Below are 21462 nucleotides of genomic sequence, written 5' to 3'. Positions count from 1 at the left end.
GCACACATGCATGGCAGAGCTCTGACATTAGTGAGAGATCCATAAACCACAGGAATGCTGCACAGGGCTTGGATGGAGAGGAAGATTCCCTTCGTGAGTGTGTGAGGATATGGCACCACTGTGGCTACACTGGAGATCAAACCTTGAGAAGTTAAATACTGCAGTCTGGCCGGAGCTTTCCTTAGGAGAAAATGCATTGAGAAGGACTTGACATTCTTTCCCCAGAGATCTGTGGAGGCTGCACTAGTCAGATTGAATATCTGTGATCCCAGCGCCTGTAGGCAGGATTGCCAGTACCTGGTTTCAGATCTGAGATTGTGCACTGTTTCTACTGGGAATTGCAGTCCTTTTCCTCAGCAACATGAAGGTTTAAGTTCTCTGCGAGAATTTCCAAGTCACTTTTTCTGCTCATATGACCTGAGATGAAACTTGCATGTTTTCTGCCCACACAGTCTTTCATGAGGGAAAAAAAAAACAACAAAATGACACCATCCTTGATTGTTGCAGCAGCTGGGAGTGCTCTGCACTCTGTGCAGCATGTCCAGGGTGCAGCTTTCTGGTAGGCAAGTTTCAGGAAACTGAGTCACTGGGATTAAGACCAGAGGCATTGTTGCCTTATCCAGGAAGAGCTCTCAATTTTCACAAGTTCAGTGTTGAAGTTGGCCGTGCCTGCTGTGTCAAGTCCTGTGTATTGCTGAGGTGAATTTTCACCAGGAGTCACCTTACTGATGTGGAAATGCTGAAACTCCCCTGGATTAGTGACTGGTTAATCGTCCTTCACTGCTAAACCCAGGAGCAAATTTCTGGTTTGAAGTTTTATTCAAGTTCGCAGTTCATAGCCCAAAATGTTACAGGAGTCTTTGTCTTTCATGCATTTTATGGAGTGATTTCAGTTAGGGACAAACATTTTAGCATTGCCTATTGTGACAGGACAAGGTAATAGTTCTAAACTAAAAGAGGGCCTACTTAGACTGGGTGAAGATTTCTTTTTACAGTGAGGGTTATCCAGAGAAGCTGTGGATGCCCCATCCCTGGAAGTGTTGAAGGCCAAGTTGGACGAGGCTCTGAGCAACTTGGGATAGTGGAAGGCGTCCCTGCCCATGGCAGGGGGCTGGACCCAGACAGCCTTTAAAGGTCCCTCCCAACCCAACCTGTTCTGTGATTATAAGTTGGAAAGAACCTCTGTGTTTTCCTTTACTTCAGTCAGCTGCTCAAAGCAGGGCCAGCTTCAAACATTTACCTTATACCCAGTCAGAATTTCCTATGGTCACCCCTGTCTCCTTTCACTGTTGAGCACTGAGAAGAGTCTGGCTGCATCTCTCTGTAACACCTCTGCCCTGCCATTGTCTCTGCTGGAAAACTGAAGGTGCAGCACAGGAGAAGACCTTTACCAGACCCTCTGGTAACTTGCTTTCATCGTGGGAAGAATTGCTGTTCCTTCCTACCCTTGGTTTCTTCTCTTAACCTATTTTTCTCTCAGCCTTTTCTCTTGTCCCATGACATTTTAATAGTCTTTAATGATGTTTAAGAGCTTTAAATATGATTTTCTCTACAGAGCCTCATTCCCTCTTCCCCAATTCATCATCTCATGCTCTGACTACTTCCTAATTCTCTTCTTCCTAATGCTTTGTTCTGATCTGTCTAGTACAGAGCTGATGTTTTACTGTGCCACATCTCCCAGCACCCACCCTTTTACAGGCAGATTAAACTGTCACCCTTTTCTGGTTTTCTTCTTAAATGACAACTTACACAGCACAGGCTCAGTCACATTATATTTAAGCTTCTTTAGGGCTCACAAACGAATCCCAATGGGTTCCAAGGTTTATTCACTCCCTCAAATTGTTCTAAAATCTCCCCTGTTGACATTTTAATTAGAAATCGTCTCTCAGACCCATCCCAAGAGAAGGTCTCATGTGAGCTCCTCTGTGGCAACTGCTGATAATGATGATTAATTTGGTTTTTCCAACTGGCCCTATTTTCCACTGAGATGTTTGGCACTGATCGTGTGTCATCCCCACTGATCATCTGGCAGCTCTCTGCTTCTGATGTTTTTGATGAGGTTTTTTGTTTTATTTGCTTTTATGTCTTTAGCAAATTGTTCTCTTTTTCTTCTTCTTTTTTTTTTTCTTGCCTACTTTATGTGGATTCTACATTTCATTTATTAGCATTCAGGCTTTTATCATTTTTCTTGTTTTGACATGGAAGTTCTTTTTAGAGGCTTTTTGATTTCTAACAGCTTTTTCCCAGAACAGCAAGGGTTGTGCAGTGTCTGATCTCTGCAAAGTGAACTAAAACTTTCCAGTTTGAGAGAGGTTCCTTGCTAGTGACTTATGTAGCCAATATAATTAAAAACTGTCAGGCAATTCTTAACTAAAAGTTCAAGTCTGTGTCATTTTGTCCAGAATTGGTGTAGAGCTGAGCTGTCTGTGATTATTTCATTCATCATGTCTCACACTAACCCTGCTGTTCTGCTCTTGAGTCTTCCAAGATTTGGTAAAACTGAACATAAGGCTGAAGATCTCTTTAATCTTATGCCCAAGTTCCCAGGACTTCCTGATTTTCAACGTTTATCCCTCTGGAGCACAGAAAGATGATCACAAGTGATCAGATTTCCCCAGGCTGAGGCTTTTCTGTGCCTCTGCATGTGGCAGCTCTGCTGAAGCTGCAGGAGAGAGCTCCAGGCACAGAGTTTCTCTTCAGATGGAATCTCAGTTTGCCCAACTCCCTCACTTGGAAGCTGAGAGCAGGTAATGTTATCTCTTACCTCATCAAATTTCATCTGCTGCCACTGAAGTGAGCTTCGAAAGAGGTTTTGGAAGGAGAGGCTTGCAGATCCCAACTGTGCTTGCAAGTTCACAAAATTAAACGAAGCAATTTTCTCATCCCAGACCCAGTGGATTCTCTATTTCTCCCAGCTGTGCACCATAAGCTGAATTTGGAGCTGTGCTAGCAGGCCTGAGAATGGAAAAGCCAATCAGTGAGAAATGTGCTTGTTCAAAACTGAAAAAAATAGGTTGTACATAATTACCTGAAGACTCTAAAGACATTGTTAATTAATGCATAGAATTCTCCATTGGTGCAGCATCCAGGCAGCTCCGTTCAGTGGCAAGATGCAGATTTTGTGGCGTCCTTTCCTGTTGTGCTGTGACTCTGCAATCAATTCCCCAGGCTTAGAGGACTGAGAGTGCACTCATGAAGTAGAAGACATTTAGGCATGGACTAAAGAACACAGATGAAATGAGTGGTTTCTTCCTTCTTAAGAGAATGCTAACTTTTATTTTCTGCAGTGTATAGAACTGTGCCTGTTGGTGTGTGACTGTGTGGTTCTAATTCTTCTGGCACAGGTACCTGAAATATCACCATCCAGATAAATCACACCTGACACTTTCAAAACTGTCTGTGAGGTTTGTAGTAGGTTATCTCCAGCATAAAATATTCTCAGGGGACAGCAAGTGGAATTTCAGGGAGCTGTCCTTGGAGTCACCAGTTGTTTCCAACACTCAGCAGCTGAGGAGCCCCAGCAGGACTCAGGCTGAGCTTGCCAGACGCCTTCAGCCCCTTAAATATGGAGCATCAGCAAAGCCACGTGCTCCCAGACAGCTCAGCCTGCCCTGAGCAGAGTGACCCACTGACCAGGGCAGGGAGAGGGCACAGCAAAAGCACCAGAAAACCTGAAATTCAGCTGTCTGTGCTGCAGAGCTGCAGCCCTGCCATGTGCTGTGTGGTGGCTGCTCAGCTCAGAGTCCTTGCCATGCTGTGGCCCTCCAAGTGTGTCAAGAAATGAGCTGGGCTTGGCAGTTCTGGATCAGGGTACAAAGAAATTGCTGTCTTTTCATTGTTTGCAGATGGGCCATGCCTGGAAGTCTGAGATGGAATCTCCCGTCAAGTCAGAGGACAGTGATTTCCAGTCTCTTCCTGACTGGGATTCAAGCTCGGATCTGGATGTGAGGAGCTGGAGAAATACTGAAGAGATGGCCCTGGGGAAGGTAGAGGGGAGCAGCCAAGAGGCAGACCATGAGATGGAGCTGAATGAGCCTCTCTGGAAGGATGACAGTGAAGATTACCACGAGGCAGAGAAGCCATGTGAAAGCGACAGCCCTTTCCAGTTCCTCTTGGAGGTAGGGCTGTTTGGATTACAGTAAATGCAGGTGGGCAGCATAGTTCAGACCCTCCTGAAACCTTGGGCTTTTTAGGGCCTGCACCATCCATACAAACAGAAACAGTCTGGGGGTACAGCAGAAGCTCTGGGTTCCCTTTCTCCCCAGCCCAAGTCCAGCCTTCCCTCCCATTTGGAGCTCCCACTGCACCCAGGCAGCTGCTTTGCCAAAACACAGCTCACCCTTAAGCACAGAAATGTCAGTGAACTGACACTGTAATAACAACACAGGGCTTCATCAGATTTTGCAAGGATTCCTAAAAATGGAAAGGCGTTCGTGAGTGATTGCAAAAATAGCATCTCCGCTGTTTATTTCTGCTCCCTTTTGCCTTCACAATTTGAAGTAATAAATCACTGTCTTGCAGGTAACCCAGATGTTGGAATCTTTCTGCATTAGCAGCAGAGAGTCATCGCAGACTCCGTGGGATTATTGTGGCTCGGGGGAGCAGAGTGATGGGGAAGGAGTGAGGTGCCAGGAAAAGACCACAGCAACAGCAGTCTCAGGAGCAGAGGAGAGTCAACTACACATCCTGGCAAAAGATGAGGAAGAACACCTCCTGGGAAGAGAGGTAGGAGAGTGGTGGTCCTAAAAGAGCCTCTGGCCCTGGATGAGAGATGAGACAGTGAAGGAAACCAGCTCTAGAAGAGATACCAGGTTCTGAGAGGGCAGACAAAACACACAGGAGGGGGAACACAGAAGAAGTGTATGAGGGAAGGGTGTTTTTTAGTATGGCTGTGTATCTTTATAAACAGGAAGCTTGTTCCAGATGAAACCCTCAGATGTGAGTTGGAGGAATTGCTCCTTGGCAGTGTAAAGGTGACTCATGAGAGCTGGCAGGCTGCTCTCAGGTTTAAGGCAAGGTTGGAATACTTGCCTGGTTCTAATTGCTGTGTTTTGCAGCACAGCTTGGCTGGTTTCAGGCCCACGTGGCTGTGCCAGCAATAACCATCTGCCCCTGGGGACTGTCATGTCTTGGAAGCAGGCACTGTCTAGCCTGGGTTTGCATCAGTCCTGTGTTTGGGGGCTGTGGGCTCCCACCAGCCTGCTGGGCATTCCTGGGGAAGCAACACAGCAGTGGAGGAACAGAGCCATTTTTCCATATTTGTTCTCTTGCAAACTCGAGACACTGGAGACAAATATCCTCCAGGACTTCACCTGTTCAGCCAGGACAGTGCATTCCCAGCAGTTAACTCTGCTCTCAACTGCTGTTACTCCCAGCAGCTCCCTCACAGTTCTCCCAGTGGTCACAGCCAAACAGAGCACAGTGTCCAGTTTCTTTCTGAGAATTCTGCTCGTGCTTCAGAGCTGTTGAGGATTCTGAGGTGCCCCTGCATGAAATCCCACTGAGCAAACCACTACAACAACAGCACCACTCTCCTTCCTGGCTGAGTCTATGCCCTGTCATTTTAACGTGGGAGTTTGTGAGGAAACAACCCTGTTGAACTGCAGGGGTTCCTGTTATCTGTATCTGGAGCTTTAACAAGCCTGAGGCAGTCTTACCTCAGCTCATGATTGCCCTCTCCACATCCATGACTCTTCCCAGAGAGCAGACAGACACAACACTGGGCACCACTCAGCTCCACAGGGTTTGTGTCAGCCAGGGGTGGATGTCATCCAAGAGATCAGATTCTGGGAAGGTCTGAGTGAGGTCAGACAGCATCCTCTGCATAACAGAGCAAGCAAGCTCCCAGCTGAGCCTGCGTGCAGCAAAGGGATATGCAGCAGGCTGGCTTCTAGATAAAGGATTCAGGTAATGTGCTGCCATTTTAGATGTATCCTCTGTGCTCTTCAGGACAAGGCTCAAGAGACACCTGGAGAACCACCTGAAGATGACCTGCACCCACCAGAGATGAGTGCTGAGGATCAAGATGACAGTGACAGCACCTCTGCAGCCCCAGTGCTGGACTCCACAGGCTCTCCCAGCACACACCTGTAAGCAGCTGGTTCTGCACTCCTGCAAATGCAGCAGAACAGAATCCTTTCCCTTGTCACACGTGAGAACAAGTGCAGGGCACAGGTCACACCCAGGAAGGTGAGACAGCCAAGCAGAGCAGGAGGGAAAGTGGTGCCTTGTGCTGTCTCTGGATTTGCTGGTATTACAGGGCATTGACCCTAAGATGAAGTGAGAAGAGTAAATAAGAGATTAAATGGAAAATACATGTTTTCTCAAGTCAAATAGGCCTGGTGTGAGCTGGACATCAGGTTCTGTCTGGTAATGCACAGCCCAGCATTACCAACCCCCTCTGGGCAGCTGTAGGTGTGTCAGTCACATGCAGGCTCTGCCACACGTGTGATCACTTGGACTGCCTTTCAAAGAAAAAATCTGGGGGTTTGGGAAGAGAAACTTCATAAAAACCACCTCAGTGAAGTTCTGAACTGCAGAGTAGCTTGATGTTTTGTATCCAGTTTGGTCCTGCTCTTTATCTCAGCTTTGCTTTTACCTCTTGTCCTGCATGTTCCTGCATTCTGGATGTTCAGTTGTGCCTTCTGATGCAAAACACTCCCACCTTCACACTCAGAGGCTTTTTGTAGCTTCATCCACCTGGATGTGGTGGGTGCCAGCAGAATTGTCACCTCCTACTTTGTCTCAAGTGTGATGATCTGGCAGTATCTTCACTCCACAGGCTGCAGCCAAGCTGGAATAACCCCCGCCAGCAGCTGATCCTCAGAAAAAGGCTCCTGTCCATCTGGAGGATGATAGCCAGCCACAGGTACGTGGGAGCAGAGGGCTGCATCAACGTGTCCTGCACACACTGCCTGAGTCCCAGCTCCTGTGTCACCTCCCAGGGGCTGGCCTGTCTCTCCAGGACTTTGCTTTGGGAACAGCTGCCTGCTGCAGAGCTGGAGAGAACACTGCATATTGATTTCCTCTGCTTAATGTGGCAGAGCCCAAATGCTGCTTCCTACACAGCTGGCACAACACTGGCTGTGGCCCTCGGGGCCAGCAGGGAGAGGCAAGCCCTGCTCCATGTTTTTGGTGCAGGGGCAGGCAGAGAACATTCTTTGTCCTTGTCCCTGTAGGTTCAGCAGCCCGTTCCTGAAGCCAGTGTCAGAGAAACAAGCCCCTGGATACAGGGATGTGGTAAAGAGGTGAGTTTGTGGAGGAAGTGCTCACTGGTTGATTCCTCTCTGGTTGTTTTCTGTCTTCGCTGGTTTCCAAAGGGCTACTGGGATGGTTTCCTTCCTCCCTTTCTAGAGTTTGGCTGTCACCAGCATCTCCCACTGATTTCTTTCAGTAAAACTCCCCTGGGTAATTAGACCCTGGAAGCTGGCACTGACTCTGGAGCTGGTGGTGGGGATTGTGCCTGCCCTGTGCAGGCATTGCATGGCTGCCTTACCCCAGGCACAGTCCCTGGGCAGGGGATCCAGGCCCTGCAGCTCAGCAGTCCCTTCTCCCCACGCCTCAGTCAGAGCCCCCTCCTCACCCGCTGCCAGCGCCCCAGATGTTTCACTCTCTGCACAGAAGTGGGTCATAAGAATATTTCCCAGAGAGATTAATGGCATTTTTTCAGAGCTGAATCATGTTCTATTCTGGTCACAGTTGTCCTCTCTGCAGCCATTCATTTTCCCATTCTGTCAAAATAAGGGAAGTAATATTTATTCCCTATCATGTTCCCCTTACCAGCACTGCTATTTTTGCTGGTGGCACCATTCGATCTTTAGGGGGTTTAATAGATACCTATTTTAGTACCTTTTTTTCTCCACTAAGACCTGGACTGACTTCCTGAAGACTAATTACTGCTTGCCTTCTCTGGAGCTCAGCATCCCATTTTTTCCAGAGGTGACTGCTAATGACCTGCCAAGTTGATTGGATAGCAAGTGTCGCATTGGCTGAACTCACTTTTGTCTGGCTTGGAAGAAAAGCCTTTCTCACTCCCCCTGTGTGTCTTGAACAGTAAAATTGATTGAAAATAGCTGTGCTTTCAGGGCCACCTGAAATGAGAACAAGCACATTCACACAGATCCCAAAGGATGCCTGGCCCTGGCTTGCAATTTCATTCTTCTTCTCTGTGTCTTTTGTAGACCCATGGATTTATCCAGCATAAAGAGGAGGCTGACCAAGGGCCACATCCAGTCGGTGATGCAGTTCCAGTGTGACCTGATGCTCATGTTCCAGAACGCTGTCATGTACAACAGCTCCGACCACCGCGTGTTCCACGTGGCCCTGGAGATGCAGCGAGAGGTCTTGGAGCAGCTGCAGGTCTTGGCTGAAGCCCTCCTGCTGTCCAGGGACAGGCTGGAGTGAGGCAGAAGGAAACCAGCCCTGCGTGAGGCCTCTCTCCGTTGGAGCAGCGTTGTCTCTGTGGCCCAAGGCATGTCGTGGGCTCAGGGGATGCACTGCCCTGGCCTCGGGGAGCCCTCACTGTCCCCAGTGCTGGCTGCTGGGTTGATGGGTTCATGTTTCAAAGCAGTTTTGGGGAGGGTACCATGTTGGAAGCCTCCATTGTTTTTGGGAAAAGCTGAGACGTAGCCCCGAAGGGAGAAGAGTTCCCTAGGATGGAAAGGGAGAAGGTCCCTTTGTGTGTGGCCAGGTGGATGAAGCGGGCGCAGCCCGTGGGGGTGGCTGGCTGCACACCGGGCACGGCGGCGTTCCCGCGTTGCGATCGTTGCGCTGTTCGTTGGGTCGGGTGGGTCCGGCGTTACCGGCACTGAGCACACCCAATAAAGGCCCGTGTTGAAGCTTGTGCCGGCCTCTCTGACACTGGGACTGGGGCTGGGGCTGGGGCTGGAAGGGGTCCAGAAGTGGAACTGGGACAGGGTCCAGAACTGGGACCGGCGGTGGCACCGGGACCGGGACCGGGACCCGCGGCACGGAGCGCGTGGCCGGGGCTGTATAAACTCCGCTTGCCATTGGCAGTCCCGGCTGTCTGTCAGTGGCAGGGCGGTTGCCGATTGGCTGGCGGAGATCCCGTGGGCGTGTGCCCCGCGCGCGGCGCGGCGCGTGGCCCGGAAGCGGAAGCGGCGTGGAGCGGCCATGGCGCGGGAGAAGCCGGAGGCGGCGGCCGAGGCGGAGGCGGCCCCGGAGCTCTCGTACCGGGAACAGATCGAATTCCTGAACCCCATCGCGCAGCCGCTCGCGTCCCGCAAACTCACGCGAAAGCTCCTCAAGTGCATCAGGAAAGGTCTCACGCGGCGGGGGTGGGGAGGGGCCGGGACGCCGCGGTTCTCACGCAGCCCCTCACGCCGTGGTTCTCTTGCAGCGACCAAGCACAAGCAGATCCGGCGCGGTGTGAAGGAGGTGCAGAAGTTCATCAACAAGGGCGAGAAGGGGTAAGTGGTGCCCCGGCCCGCGGCCCGCGCCGCCCCGCCGGCCCAGCTGACACGGCTGTCCCGCAGGATCACGGTGCTGGCCGGGGACACGCTGCCCGTCGAGGTGTACTGCCACCTGCCCATCCTGTGCGAGGAGAGGAGCCTCCCGTACGCCTACGTGCCCTCCAAAACGGTGAGTGCTGGGAAAGAACCAGCCCTGGGGACGGGGGACCCGCTGAGGAGCCCGAGCTGGGACCGGAGCCTTCCCGGGGAGCTGCAGATCCGGCCCCGAGCAAAGAACGCGGTGCTTGTCCCTGACCAAGACACAGAAGGGACAGGGGAAGGTGTAGCGGTGTTTTATTGTGGAATCACAGAACTGTTTGCCATGATCGAGGTCCTGCAGCAGCTCTGGGACAGAGCCAGCACATCTTTTCCAGGCTTCTGTGAGGTGGGGCCAGCTCTTTTACAGACAGGGAGCTGGGGGGGCAGGCGGTGTCTTTGGAGCTTCATCCCCGGCGCAGGCAGCTCTGCAGAGCCTTGCCATGGCACATGAGCCAGGTGCCAGTTCCTTCTGCCAGCCCAGCCCGCAGCTTGGAGGAGACAAGCTGGGAAAAGGCCCATGAACCCAGCACGAGTCCAGAGAGCTTGGGGGTGATGGGCTGGACACGCAGAGCTTCCCTGCATTAAACCAGGGCCTGCAACTCTGCCCTCGGGAAGGGACCCGGCCACCCATGGCCCCCTCTGCTCCCCAGGACCTGGGAATGGCAGCCGGCTCCAAGCGCCCCGCCTGTGTCATCATGATCAAGCCCCACGAGGAGTACCAGGAGGCCTACGACGAGTGCCTGGAGGAGGTGTCAGCCCTTCCCCTGCCGCTGTGAGGGGCGGGGGCCGCGCTGTGCCCTGCGGGGCCGCGGGGCTGTTTGTGAGGACTCTGCTGAGAGGACTGAGGGGGGATGCTGAGCGCTGGGGGTGAATAAAAGTGTCCGTGTGTTTGTACAGCGTGGTCCTGGTGCTCGGGGCGAGGGCTGCGGGCCTCCAGGGCTGGGTTAAACCCCGCGGGGGCGGGGATGAGGCCGCCCCGGGAGCCCGCCCGGCCCGCCGTGACTCACGGCGAGTCCCCGCCCGCGTGTACGGCCCGGCCCGACGCGGCACCGCGGGGGCGGGCACGGGGCAGGCCCAGGCCGGCCCCCGCACCATCCCCTTCACCGCCGACCCCGAGGGAAGCAGAGCAGAGGCCGGGAGAGAGAAATGCGGGTTTATTGCAGGAACGGGGTGCAGAGCCGGGCCCGACCTTCACGTGGTTCTGCTGCTACACACACAGAGCACGGCTCGTTCCTTCCAGTGCCTCTGGGCATCCCCTCCCCTGGAAGGGGGGACCCCGGCCTCTTCCCGAGCTCAGGCACATGCCCCAGATCCTCTCTCCCACCCCAGTTCCTCCCAGTGTGGCAGGGCACCAGTTCCCATCCCTCCTTGCACAAGGCACTCCCCATCTCAGCCCAAAGAAAGCTGCACCAGCCACCTCCACTGCAGAGCAGCTCCACACTGGGGACACAGAGAAGCCCCAGCAGAGATGCTGGGGCAGATTCCCCCTCCCAGCAGCACCAGAACTCCTCGGGGTTTCCTCCTCTGCCTCCCCAGTGGCACCACCAGCTCCAGGGCCCTGCTGACACAGCAGCCACTGCAAACAGCAGCTGCAACCCCCACAGCAAGGCAGTGGGGTGGGGGACAGGGCTTAAGCTTTTCCTCACAAGACATTAAGTTATTGGGTTGTAGGAGCAGGGGCAGCAGAGCAGGAGGGACAGGGAATGTCTCACAGGGTGCTTGGTTTCTGCTCCCACGGCAGAAGGAATCACAGGGCAAACACTCCTGGAGTCAGAGCACGGGGCACATGCAAGACCCCCAGCCTGGCACAGATGGCCCCCTGCCCTCCAGAGCGCCCCACCAGCAGGGACTGAAGTGCTGCAAGAAGGAAAAGCTCCCCTGTGGCTATTGGTCCTTCAGCCAGGGCAGGCCGAGCAGGGCCAGTCCTTGTGCACACCCTGAGATCGTTCTCTTGCAGCAGAGACCTTCCCCCTGCTCAGTCCCACTGGCGTCCCGCCCCTCAGATCTTGGAGGACTCCACCCGCTCGATCCAGGGCGAATCGATCCTGACATCCCTGGGCTCCGCCCGCAGCTGCCGCAGCTCCCGCTCCAGCGCCTGGCTCCGGTGGTACATCTCCATGTAGCTGGCCTGGAGCTCCCGCTGGTACCGCAGCACCTTCTCCTTCTCCTCCTGCCACGTTTTCCTCTCCAGCTCAAAGTTCACAGCCTGCAGCTGGCCCTGACGCCGCTCCCGCAGCAGCTCTGCCCACAGCCACTCCACCTGGCGCTCCAGGGGCTCCGCCGAGTCGCTCTGGAGGCCCCGGCACTTGGAGTCATCAGTTTCGCAGCCAGGGAAGTCCTGGCACGACGGCATGGGGTCATCGCCCAGGGGCAGCGCGGTGCCGGGCTCCGGGGGGCTCTGCAAGGAGTCTGCCAGCTGCGCCAGCTGCGAGTCCCTGGCCTGCACCTCCGCCTTGGCCTCCCGCAGCTGCGTCTTCAGGCTGAAGATCTCCCCCAGCTTCTGAGCCATCTCCTCCTGGGTGTCCCGGAGCTGCTGCTTCAGCAGGGAGATCTCCGCTGCCTTCTGGCACACCTGCAGGGCACGGGCGAGCAGTGAGGGAGGGCTGGGGGAGCAGGGCCCCAGAGGTGGCAGCACCCCAAGGTGTCCTCCTGGGAGACCATGAGCACCACTTGTAGCTCATCCCTCCTGCACTATGACCCCACTGACCCCACAGACAGGAGGGTGGTAATGGGGAGGGAGGAAGGGAGGGAGGAGAGGGAGGAAGGGACTCACCTCCCACTTGGTCTCCTCCATTTTGGGGCTGCCATGCTCGCCCTGGGTCTGCCGGAGCTTGGCCTCCTCGCACTGGCACTGCTGCAGGCTCAGCTCCTCCTGCAGCCGCTTCTTCTCCTGCTGCGCCTTGTAGAGCTGCAGCTGCAGCGCCCGCTGCCCGCGCTGCGCCTGCTGCATCACCTGCTGCAGCCGGGCCATGTACATCTGCTTCAGGTCCTCCAGCTCGTCCAGCCACAGCCGCTGCTTGTCCTCAAACGCCTGCCAGCACAGAAGGACACTGGTGAGAGGCTGTAGCTCCAGCAGGGACACCAAGAGGGCCAGAGATATCTGATCCTCCCGTGCTTGGGCATTCCAAGCCCATCACCCACCACAGCTCCTTCCACCCCCACATCCCTGCCCAGGGCACCCAGCACTGCCCCAGCCCCACCTGTGTGAAGGGGTCTTCAGTCTCGCTGAGGCTCCTCTTGAGCTGCCGCAGCTCCCCTCCGGTCTCCTGCAGCCGGTCCTCCAGCTGCTTCACCGCGTCCTCCAGTGAGTAGGAGAACTCGTACGGCGGCGGGGGCTCGCCGGGGCTCTGCAGCCTGCTCAGGGTGGCCATGCTTTTGCAGGACAGGGGCATCTTCTCGGGGGCCAGGGTATCCCTGGGGCTCCGGGAAACCCTGTCCAAGGAGCCCCCAATGTGGTTGATGTGGCCCATGGAGGCGCTGAACTGGCTCTGGGCGGGCTTGAGGCGGGAGCCGTAGGACGGGAAGCTCTGGATGGAGTTGTGGCTGGAGTCAGAGGCCTCATCCAGGCTGATGGCGTGCAGCAGGTGGGTGCGGAGCGGGCCGTGCTGCGGGGCCGCCGTGCTGCTCTGCGACAGCAGCGTGTGCAGGCTCCCATTGCTCTTGGACAGCTTCTGCCCCTTGGACGAGGACAGGCCCTGCATGGAGACCAGCCCCTTCCCAGCCACTGCCTTGAAGGCCGAGGGCCTGATACGGCACTGAAAAACAAAAAGCAAAGTCAAGCACAAGCCTCTGCAGCCAGAGAGAACCCCCACACTCCCAGCTCCACATCCCTGACCATCCTCAAATCCCCACATCCCACCCAGGGAGGTGCAGATTGTCCTGCTCCATCCCCATCCTCTCTCAGCCCAGGCCCTATTCCAGGCCTCCACGGCCTCACCTTGTCGAAGCGGCCCCGCTCGGGCAGGGAGCTCTTGGAGAAGTCGGCCCCCCGGTGATGCTCGCGGGAGCAGCGCTCGGGGGAGCGGTTCTCGCGGTCGCTCTCGTAGTCCCGCTTGTAGCAGGCGCCCGGCCCCTGGTGCTTCCTCTCGGCCCGCGCCTCCTTCTTGGCCCCGTGCAGGTACCCGAAGAGCTCCCGCTGGCCCGGCCCCTTGCGCAGGAGCCCGTCGGGCTGCCGGAGCCCCCGCGAGCCGCCCAGCGGGGCCCGCAGCTCCAGGGGGGACAGGTCCTGCTTCTCCACCAGGCTGCCCACGCTGCCCATGCTGCCAACGACGCCGACGGGCTCCGAGGAGAGGTAGGTGCCGAGGACACGGGTGTCGGGCTCACAGGTCACAGGACCCTGTGCTGCTGCCATGGAGGATTAGAGAAAAGCCCAGAAGCAGCACTGCCGGGGAAGAGACAGAGTCAGCGATGCCAGGCAGGCGGGACACACCCCCGCCACCCCCTATTCCAGCCGGCCCACATGGGCTCCCGGCTCTGGGACGGACCTGCCATCTCCTGTGCAGCTCCCCGGGGAACGGGGCACAGCCCGCACGGGGCGGGGGCTCCCCGCCGCTGCCCCTACCACGGTGCAGCGCCTCCTCCCACACCCAGCCCCACCTCCCGCCCGCGGCCGGGGCCGGGGCCGCCACCAGAACAGGCACCTGCCGCCCAGCCAGGCGGGCGAGTTCGGGAGCCGGCAGCACCTGCCCGGGCCTGGCGCCAGCCCCGGCCCGGCGGCACCCAACCTCCCCGCCGGGACCTCCGGCTCTGGACACGCTCTGAGACCGCCCCCAGACGCCCCTGGGGATGTCCATCGGTTTGGCCTCCCGGGACGCGCACGGGACGGGCACATCTGCGGCACCGCGGGGACGCTGCCCGCACAGCACGGGCGGCACGGGCTCCTGCAGCCGGCAGGGCGAGCCCCACACGGCCCCATCCATCCACAGGCGCTCCCTCCCCAGCACCGGGCGGGACCAGGCGGCCACAGCCCGGCTGCTGCGTGCGTGCCGGAGCCCGCGGCCGGACATGGCGTGGGGCGGTGGGAAGGGGCAGGATGCTGACGGGACAATGCCGCTTCCTGCGCAGGTGGCCGGGGGAGGAAGGATGAGAGGATGCCTTTGGCCTCGGCCCCGGCTCCCCAGCGCTAGGGAGGGGACGATGGCCTCACACCAGTGCAGAGGACACAGAGAGTGTGGCAGGGGCGAGGCAGAGCCCCCAGCACCGCTCCCAGCCTCGCCGAGGGCTCCGGGGCCGGGTTACACCCAGGAAGCTGCCCTGGTTCTCAGCACCACGCGCCGGGTAAACAAACACCCCGCTTTTAATTGCTGCCACGCACAAACCTGTCTGACAGCTCCCGGCCTGCGCTGTCACCTCCCTCTGCGAGCCCAACACCTGCTCCGGGCACCGGCACCCCACGAAGGGCACCAGGGGTGGACACTGTGGCAGGATCCGGGCTGCCTGCGGTGCCACCGGCGCGCACGGGGACAGGGACGTGGATGTTCCCGTGGTGGCGGTGCGGGGGGGCGTGGGTGCACATCCAGCCCCCGGCACTGGGGAGCAGCTCGGCCGAGCCCCGCAGCGGCTCCTCCCGGCACAGGCGGCCGAGGAAGTAGGTCAGGTTGTGGGAGGTTTGGGAAACGCCGGGGGAGCCCGAAGGTGTCCTGCCCGCGGCAGGGAGGGGATCACCCTCCAGGCGGCAAAACACCGGTCCGGCCAGCCTGGCTCCTTCACGATCTGCTCCCAGTCCCAGCCGTGCCCGGGCAGGATACGAACACAAACCTTTCCTCTTTCCCATTCCCAATCCCATCCACCCGGGAGGGAACAGCAGAGTCGGAGGGAGGCGGACGCGGGTCCCGCGCAGCCCCTCCGCGCCTCCCCGCAGCCCCGCCGGAATTTCCGGCACGGAGAAGGCGGCGGGGGCAGTCGGTGCCCGGGGCCGAGCCCGGGACAAAGCCCCGCCGGCCGGGGGAGGGGGATGGGGCTCGGCGGGGCCCCCGGCCCGCACTCACCATGCCGGCGGCGCTGCGCTCCCCCCGGCTCCGCTCCGCGCTCCTTCCCTCGCCGCGTTTGAACGCGCCCCTCGGCCGCGGCCGCGCGGGGCGGCGGGCGGAGCCGGCTCCGGCAAATCGCGGCGCGGGGGCGGCGGGACGGGAGGGGCGGGAAGCAGCAGCAGCAGCAGCAGGAGGAGGAGGAGGAGGAAGGAGGGGGCGGCCCGGCCGTGCCCACCAGCGGGGCGGGGCAGGGCGCGCTGGCTGCGTGCGGCGCCGACACCTGCGGGAGCCCCCCCTCCCAATGGCGGGGAGACCCCCGAGAGTCCCCCCAGCTACAGCCCCGGGACCGGCAGCACCGGCGCCGCTGGGCTCCCAGTAACCCCCTGAGCGGCGGGCTGGTATTCCCGGGCATCGCCCACCAAGGGTGGAGAGAAATATTTTGCTTCGCACCTGCGGCGTGGAGAGGGGTCTCGACTCCGTGGGACGCTCTCTGTGCCGTCCTCTAGCGGGGCAACCCCGTGTCCGCCCCTCGCAGCACCCACGGTGGGCAGGAGCCTCACAAAGGGCCGGGGACACGGTGTTACCCCCGTGGGGCTCTGGCCTGGCGCCAGTGAGACGGGACACGCTCCATCCCTCTGAATCAGCGCTGCCACATCCTGGCCTGGAGCCGGTTTTGGCAGCCGCAGGGAGCGAGGATCCCGGCACGGGCTGGACCTGGTCCCCGGCGCTCCGGCCTCGTCCGGGAGCAGGACACCTGCAGCAGCCCCGCTCCGTCTGTGCCGGGCAGGGACCGCAGCGTGCCCAGCCCCGCGTATCCGGTGTGCTCGCACCCCGCTCGCTGCCAGCTCCCCCCGCCGCACACACGAGTCCTCAAGCTGTGCTGCCAGTGCTCTCCCACACACACACGCTGTCCCCGGTCCCTGCGAGCCGGTGTCCTGGTGCGCTGCCAAGGCACGCTCCGCTCCTCGGGCCGCAGCCCTGTGCCGTGCCCAGGTGCGGGTGCGCTGTGCGTGGCCTCTGAACACGGGAGCCCTTCCCAGCGGTGCCGTTTCCCATCCCGCTGGCCTCAGGAATGTGTCTGCCATGCCCTGGCCCTCTGCCTGGAGCTCACTCGTGGAAGGGCTCCCCCGGCAGCCCGCGGGGACCGGCACCGGCCCACGGGGCTCGGATGGGGCAGGGTGTGATGATGCCGGGGGCTGCAGAGGGGCTGGGCATGGCTGCACTCCTCCTTCCCGGCTGCTCCTGCAGCTCCCGTTTCCTGCTTCTCCACAGGCTGCACGTCCCGAGCACTTCTGCCTGGGATGGCAGCTTCCACAGGGTCCGGAGCTTGGCCCTGCCCAGGTCACTCCGGCAGCCAGAGATGGCACCTTCTCCAGGCAGAGAGGCTTCAGCCTCCTCTCACTTTTCCTCCAGTCCCCTCTCTTTGCTCACCTCACCCCCAGTGCACCCCTCTAAGACACTACAGCAATTTCACCAGTGAACAGCTCGGGAACCATCCACTTTGTGAGAACCTGGCAATAAAAGCCATCGATTGCTGTCCCTGCTGTGCCGTGTGGCCTCGCTGGCAGCAATTGGGAGCCCAGAAGGGGGGCACAGAGGGGCAGGGCTGGGCCTCCGGGGGCCCCTGAGCATTCTGATGTTCCCCTCAGGCTCGCTGAGAGCATGAGAACGCCGGGAGGCTTTGGGCTCTGCAGGACAGCAGGCACGGTGTTACCCATCTGTGGAAAGGCAAAGGGGAAAATCTCCATCCCCTCCCGCTGGGCCACTGCCGGTATGGGAGCGCGTGGGGGGAGCAGAGCCGAGCGACCCCCGAGCCACATTCAGGGCTATAAAAGGAAGCCGGGTCTCCAGCAGGGCGCCTCTTCCACAAAAGCAACCGGAGGATGAGGGGGCTGCGAGCAGAGCTGAGAAATAGCTGCCAGGCAGCAGGAGAGGAGCCTGGAGCGCTGAGCGAAGCGCGAGGTGCACATATGCTCTCTGTTTCTGCACAGCTACGTCTTTGTGAAACCTGCCCCAAATTGTGTCATCTATTTTGAACGGCGCAGAGGAATACTTTGATCTGCCTCCACCAGCCCTGGCTGCGGGCCAGGCTCCGGGAAGGGGCTGCCATACAGATGGCTGATCCCAAACCCGTGCCATGGCGAGGCAGGAGCGGGGCTGCCGGGCCGGTATCTCCCTCTGGCTGCCCACATCAAAGGCACGACAGGTCCTGGGAACACCTGTGGAGAAGTGCACCAGCTGTGCAACCTCACCAGCACCTTCACACCAGACACCAGCGCTGCTCTGGAGCCACCAGGCAGGACAGGCCACCAGGAGCTCTTGGACAGCACATCCCCACATTGCCCCCAGGCTGGGCCTGCTGTTTCCATGATGCAAAGCAGATCCTCAGCACCCTGCACCAACACCTCAACCCCTGCCTCAGAGGCAGCCCCTCACAGCCTGTCCAAGGGCTCCAGACTCCTCTCCCAGCTCCCGAGCAGCACAGAGAGCAGAAGGCACCAGACCCCTCCAGGCTCTCCATCCCACAGCCTCTACAGGGTACATGACCCCTGCACTTGGCTCTGATGGTTTTTTCCCTCCCTCCCTCCCTCTTCTCTGGAGCTATTCCATCTTCCTGGGATGGCAACAGTTTCTCTCTGGGGATGCAAAGCAACCACTCCAGGAAGTGCCAGGCAGGAGATGAGGACAGAAGGGGCCAGGAAACACGGAGGGCCTGGTGCCAGTGCTACTGGTGGGGCTGAACAGAGGGGTACTGCCTGTTCAACTGGGTCTGCCCAGCCTGAGGAGGCAGCAGCACCCAGAACATGTGCCAAGACCCCAGGGGAGACATCAGATTTTCCAATCCCTCCCCCCAAAAAAGACTGAGGCAGCACATGCCATGGAAGGCAGGCAAGGGAAGGAGAGCTCAGCCAGAAGTCTCCTCCTCACCTCAGAGAGGTCCTGGCCTACCAGTGCTGACATCCAGCAGCACTGTGGATGCTGGGGCTCAGACATGGCTCAACCACAACCACTTCCTGCAGTGAAATGACAACAGCCCAGCCCTGGGGGTACCTGGCACCATCTCTCTCAGAGCCCATTTCAGACTGGCTCAGCCTCTGAACCAGAGCAGCTCAGAGCTCACCTGTCACCCCGAGAGGAGCTGGGGCCAAGCCAGAACAGGTGTGCTGAAGGAAGGTGAAGGGAACAGGAAAATGGAGAAGCGCCAGCACAGCCCAGGGCATCAAGACTCACAGGTGCCCTGACAGTTCTTTATTGTCCTCTGAGCTACGTGGCAGCTCAGCCATGTCCAGCACAGGAAAGCCACCTCCTGCACCTGCCCTGGGAGGCAGCACCAGCGCCTGCAGCCACACCAGCGAGTCCCCTCTCAGCCTCTTGTGTTGCTCCCAGCAAAGTCCAGTTCTCAGCCTCTTCTGCTCCTCTGTGTCTCGCCAGCACTGCCATGCTCACCCGCTGCAAAAACCCTGCCTGCTCCAGGCAGCTCCACGGCAGCCACGGAGTCTTGGCCCCAGCACAGAGCACACGACTGGCACGCGGGGATGGGCTCAGCCAAACGTGCACCAGGGGGTCTCGTTTGTGTCACAGTCCAGCAAGATGTTCAGGACGGTGCAGGGGGCTCCTGCCACGCTCAGGTCTGTCCGTGACTCGATCCGGTACCTCACGTTGTTCAGGCCTCCCTCCCGGTCCACCTTAAACTGTTCCTGGGGAAGAGAAGGACTGCTCTGTCCAGGCTGGAAGGGGGAAGCACCCAGTGCCTGGGGAGGGAGCCAGAGCTGGCGGAGGACACGAGCGAGGAGGGCTCAGAGCAGGTGGTGACCACAGCCCCGACCTCCCGAGGTTCCCCTGGACCACAGGTCTCACCTGCTTCTGAGCAGCGATGCGCTTCTGGTCTCTCTTCCTCCAGGCTGGGTCATGCAGGTGCTGGAAAGTCTCGTATCCAGTTGTGATTCCAGAGGGACGGCGAACCTGGGAGAAGAGAACAGCAGAGCTTCAATAAAGCTACTGGAAAACTCCTGCACTGCTGCTGGAGAGCAGGGCTGCCTTCCCCAGCCCCCAAACTGGGCGGCCACAGTGGGGGCCAGGTGAAGAGACATAAAAAAGGGCAATTTCAAGCCAGGAGGGTGCAGAGACCCCTTACCTGGAGACCAGCTCCTTTGATACGTCGATAAAACTCATCGTCCTCCCGTCCCCAGCCCCAGAAGCGGTTGGACATGCCATTGCACTGGAACGAGAGCAGCACATACCAGCCAAGGTCCAGCACAACCCCACGGCCTCAGAGGAGCACACACCAGCACAGCCTCCCCTGTCCTGCCCCCAGCAGCTCACACCACAGGTTCTGTCCCCACTTCCCAAATTCACCACGACAATGTCACAGCTCCTGCTCCAAACCGTCCAGGACATCCCACCCAGGGGCTCACCAGCTCGTAGTGCTGCTTGGTGAGCAGCAGGATGCCACCCACGTAGGTCTTGTAGTGGTAGAGCGGGTGCAGCTCGGGGGATGCCACGTGGAAGGGCCCTGCCTCCGGGAAGCTGTAGTCCAGGTGCTCGTTGAGGGGCAGGAGGTCCACGTCGTGCATGGCGATGTAGTCGGTGTCGTTGCCGCTCTCCAGGAAGCCCACGTTGATCAGGGATGCCCTGTTAAACCTGCCACAGGGCTGGGGGCTCTCAGTGCCACGCACAGCAGCCACTGTCCCCACACATCCCACTGCCACAATTACCATTGCTCCCCAAACAGGGACACCTGCAAACACAGCATTCCATCCTGCACCTGCAGCCCTGCTTCTCCCTGCACAGTGGGCTGGGGGCGACAGAATTTCCAAACACCCCAGGCCTGTCTTTGACTTGCAGAGTCCCCATATGTTTGCTGCTGCAGACCTGTGACACTGGGGAGAAAGCTGAAACACCCGAGGTAAAGGATTCTATTCTAAGATGCTATTCTTGCTAGGGAAGAAGGACTCAAACCACCACTTTGTCCATCTCTAAGCTCTAGAATGAGCAGCTTTGGGGAGAGCATCACGCACTGCCCCTGACATCCACCCCGCTTCTCTGCAGGACCCTCCCAGCACTCACAGAGCTTCGGGAAGGAATCCCAAGGCACTCAGGGAGCTGCTACCTGAAATGATCCACTTGGTTGAGGATGAAGATGTGGTGGCGGATCCTCTTCTTGCTGAGGAAGCGGTGCATGTAGGGCACGAAGGCCAGCAGCTCCTCGAAGCGCTCTCGGAAGGGCACCAGCAGCGCCAGCCGGTGCGGGCCCCACGACGGCTCCTCCCGGGGCGGCTGCGGCGGCGCGGGCGGCGGGCAGGGCTGCCGGGGAGCCCCCCGGTGCTGCCCGCCCGGAGCCGGCCCCTCGCCCGAGCAGCTGAGCTGCAGCCACAGCAGCGAGGCGAAGCCCAGCAGCAGCGCCAGGAGGAATAGCGGGAAGACGGAGAGGCGGCCGGGGAAGAGCCGCAGGAGCGGCGGGGATCTGCGGGATGGAGCGGGGTCAGCGCACGGAGGGACCCCGGCCGCCCACACCGCGACAGCATCCTCCAAATCCCCCCATCCCCGGTGCCGTCCCCCCGGACCCCGCCGGGCTCACCCTCCGCCGCGCAGCCGGAGCGCGTCCCTGCGGCGGGCCGGGCCCATGGCGCCCGCCCGGCCCCGCCGGCCCCGGGACACGCTGGCTGCGCCCGCCGCTCCCCCCGCTCCCCCGGAAACACGGCCCCGCTCTCTTCCGCCGAAGGGGCGGGACGCGGGCGGGACCGGCCGCCGGGGACATCCCCTCCATCCCGCCCCACCGGCAGCCTCCCCCGGGGCTCCTCCGGAAACCGCGGGGACGTCCCGGCAGAGCCCCGGCAGGCGCCGGTGAGCACGGAGCCCCGCCCGTAGCTCTTTCGGGATCCTCCCAGGGTTGCCTCCCCACCAAGCTGAGTCCCAGCTCCTTCAGCCCCCCACAGCAGCACATCCCCTCCTTCCTCCCAGCAGAGCCCCCCTTCTCTCCCCAT

General features: G+C 59.2%; 4 protein-coding genes across 6 annotated transcripts; 2 read left to right on the top strand and 2 right to left on the bottom strand.

Annotated features, from left to right (window-relative positions):
* Positions 1-19: 19 nt before the first annotated feature.
* On the top strand, positions 20-8832 carry LOC134559010 (bromodomain-containing protein 8-like). Its single transcript, XM_063413451.1, has 6 exons — positions 20-4118; positions 4522-4725; positions 5950-6089; positions 6782-6868; positions 7179-7247; positions 8181-8832. Exons 1-6 carry the CDS (start codon positions 3846-3848, stop codon positions 8401-8403), a joined length of 996 nt encoding a protein of 331 aa, XP_063269521.1. The 5' UTR covers positions 20-3845; the 3' UTR covers positions 8404-8832.
* Positions 8833-9098: 266 nt separating this feature from the next.
* On the top strand, positions 9099-10403 carry NHP2 (NHP2 ribonucleoprotein). 2 transcript variants are annotated; one of them, XM_063413953.1, is made up of 4 exons: positions 9099-9280; positions 9359-9428; positions 9495-9600; positions 10100-10403. In XM_063413953.1, the coding sequence occupies exons 1-4, from the start codon at positions 9133-9135 to the stop codon at positions 10283-10285; spliced, it is 510 nt and encodes a 169-aa protein (XP_063270023.1). In that variant the 5' UTR covers positions 9099-9132; the 3' UTR covers positions 10286-10403. The 2 variants fall into 2 exon arrangements, with proteins under 2 accessions (XP_063270023.1, XP_063270024.1); XM_063413954.1 differs by having other exon boundaries at positions 9102-9280; positions 10160-10403.
* A 235-nt stretch (positions 10404-10638) lies between these two features.
* On the bottom strand, positions 10639-15640 carry N4BP3 (NEDD4 binding protein 3). 2 transcript variants are annotated; one of them, XM_063413948.1, is made up of 5 exons: positions 15497-15640; positions 13447-13890; positions 12710-13264; positions 12283-12540; positions 10639-12081 (listed from the first exon to the last, which is right to left on the bottom strand). In XM_063413948.1, the coding sequence occupies exons 2-5, from the start codon at positions 13858-13860 to the stop codon at positions 11509-11511; spliced, it is 1800 nt and encodes a 599-aa protein (XP_063270018.1). In that variant the 5' UTR covers positions 13861-13890; positions 15497-15640; the 3' UTR covers positions 10639-11508. The 2 variants fall into 2 exon arrangements, with proteins under 2 accessions (XP_063270018.1, XP_063270019.1); XM_063413949.1 differs by lacking the exon at positions 15497-15640 and adding an exon at positions 14828-14965.
* A 3044-nt stretch (positions 15641-18684) lies between these two features.
* Positions 18685-21213, bottom strand: B4GALT7 (beta-1,4-galactosyltransferase 7). The gene is made up of 6 exons (XM_063413951.1): positions 21057-21213; positions 20589-20942; positions 19894-20119; positions 19614-19697; positions 19337-19441; positions 18685-19176 (listed from the first exon to the last, which is right to left on the bottom strand). The coding sequence occupies exons 1-6, from the start codon at positions 21101-21103 to the stop codon at positions 19021-19023; spliced, it is 972 nt and encodes a 323-aa protein (XP_063270021.1). The 5' UTR covers positions 21104-21213; the 3' UTR covers positions 18685-19020.
* Positions 21214-21462: the final 249 nt, after the last annotated feature.

The sequence above is a fragment of the Prinia subflava genome, chromosome 16 (genome assembly GCF_021018805.1).
Source record: "Prinia subflava isolate CZ2003 ecotype Zambia chromosome 16, Cam_Psub_1.2, whole genome shotgun sequence".
Taxonomy (NCBI): domain Eukaryota; kingdom Metazoa; phylum Chordata; class Aves; order Passeriformes; family Cisticolidae; genus Prinia; species Prinia subflava.
The sequence above is the reverse complement of the archived record's forward strand: the minus strand, read 5'-3'. Positions and strand labels throughout refer to the sequence as shown.

Coding starts and splice junctions, on each gene's coding strand:
- NHP2 (XM_063413953.1), top strand. CDS start 9,133: ATGGCGCGGGAGAAGCCGGAGGCGGCGGCCGAGGCGGAGGCGGCCCCG. Junction 9,281..9,358: donor CCTCAAGTGCATCAGGAAAG/GTCTCACGCGGC, acceptor GTTCTCTTGCAG/CGACCAAGCACAAGCAGATC. Junction 9,601..10,099: donor CCTACGTGCCCTCCAAAACG/GTGAGTGCTGGG, acceptor GCATTAAACCAG/GGCCTGCAACTCTGCCCTCG.
- LOC134559010 (XM_063413451.1), top strand. CDS start 3,846: ATGGGCCATGCCTGGAAGTCTGAGATGGAATCTCCCGTCAAGTCAGAG. Junction 4,119..4,521: donor CTTTCCAGTTCCTCTTGGAG/GTAGGGCTGTTT, acceptor ACTGTCTTGCAG/GTAACCCAGATGTTGGAATC. Junction 6,090..6,781: donor GGCTCTCCCAGCACACACCT/GTAAGCAGCTGG, acceptor TTCACTCCACAG/GCTGCAGCCAAGCTGGAATA.
- B4GALT7 (XM_063413951.1), bottom strand. CDS start 21,103: ATGGGCCCGGCCCGCCGCAGGGACGCGCTCCGGCTGCGCGGCGGAGG. Junction 20,120..20,588: donor AACCAAGTGGATCATTTCAG/GTAGCAGCTCCC, acceptor GCCCTGTGGCAG/GTTTAACAGGGCATCCCTGA. Junction 19,698..19,893: donor CCAAGCAGCACTACGAGCTG/GTGAGCCCCTGG, acceptor CTCTCGTTCCAG/TGCAATGGCATGTCCAACCG.
- N4BP3 (XM_063413948.1), bottom strand. CDS start 13,860: ATGGCAGCAGCACAGGGTCCTGTGACCTGTGAGCCCGACACCCGTGTC. Junction 13,265..13,446: donor AGCGGGGCCGCTTCGACAAG/GTGAGGCCGTGG, acceptor TTTGTTTTTCAG/TGCCGTATCAGGCCCTCGGC. Junction 12,082..12,282: donor TGGAGGAGACCAAGTGGGAG/GTGAGTCCCTTC, acceptor CGTGCCCTGCAG/GTGTGCCAGAAGGCAGCGGA.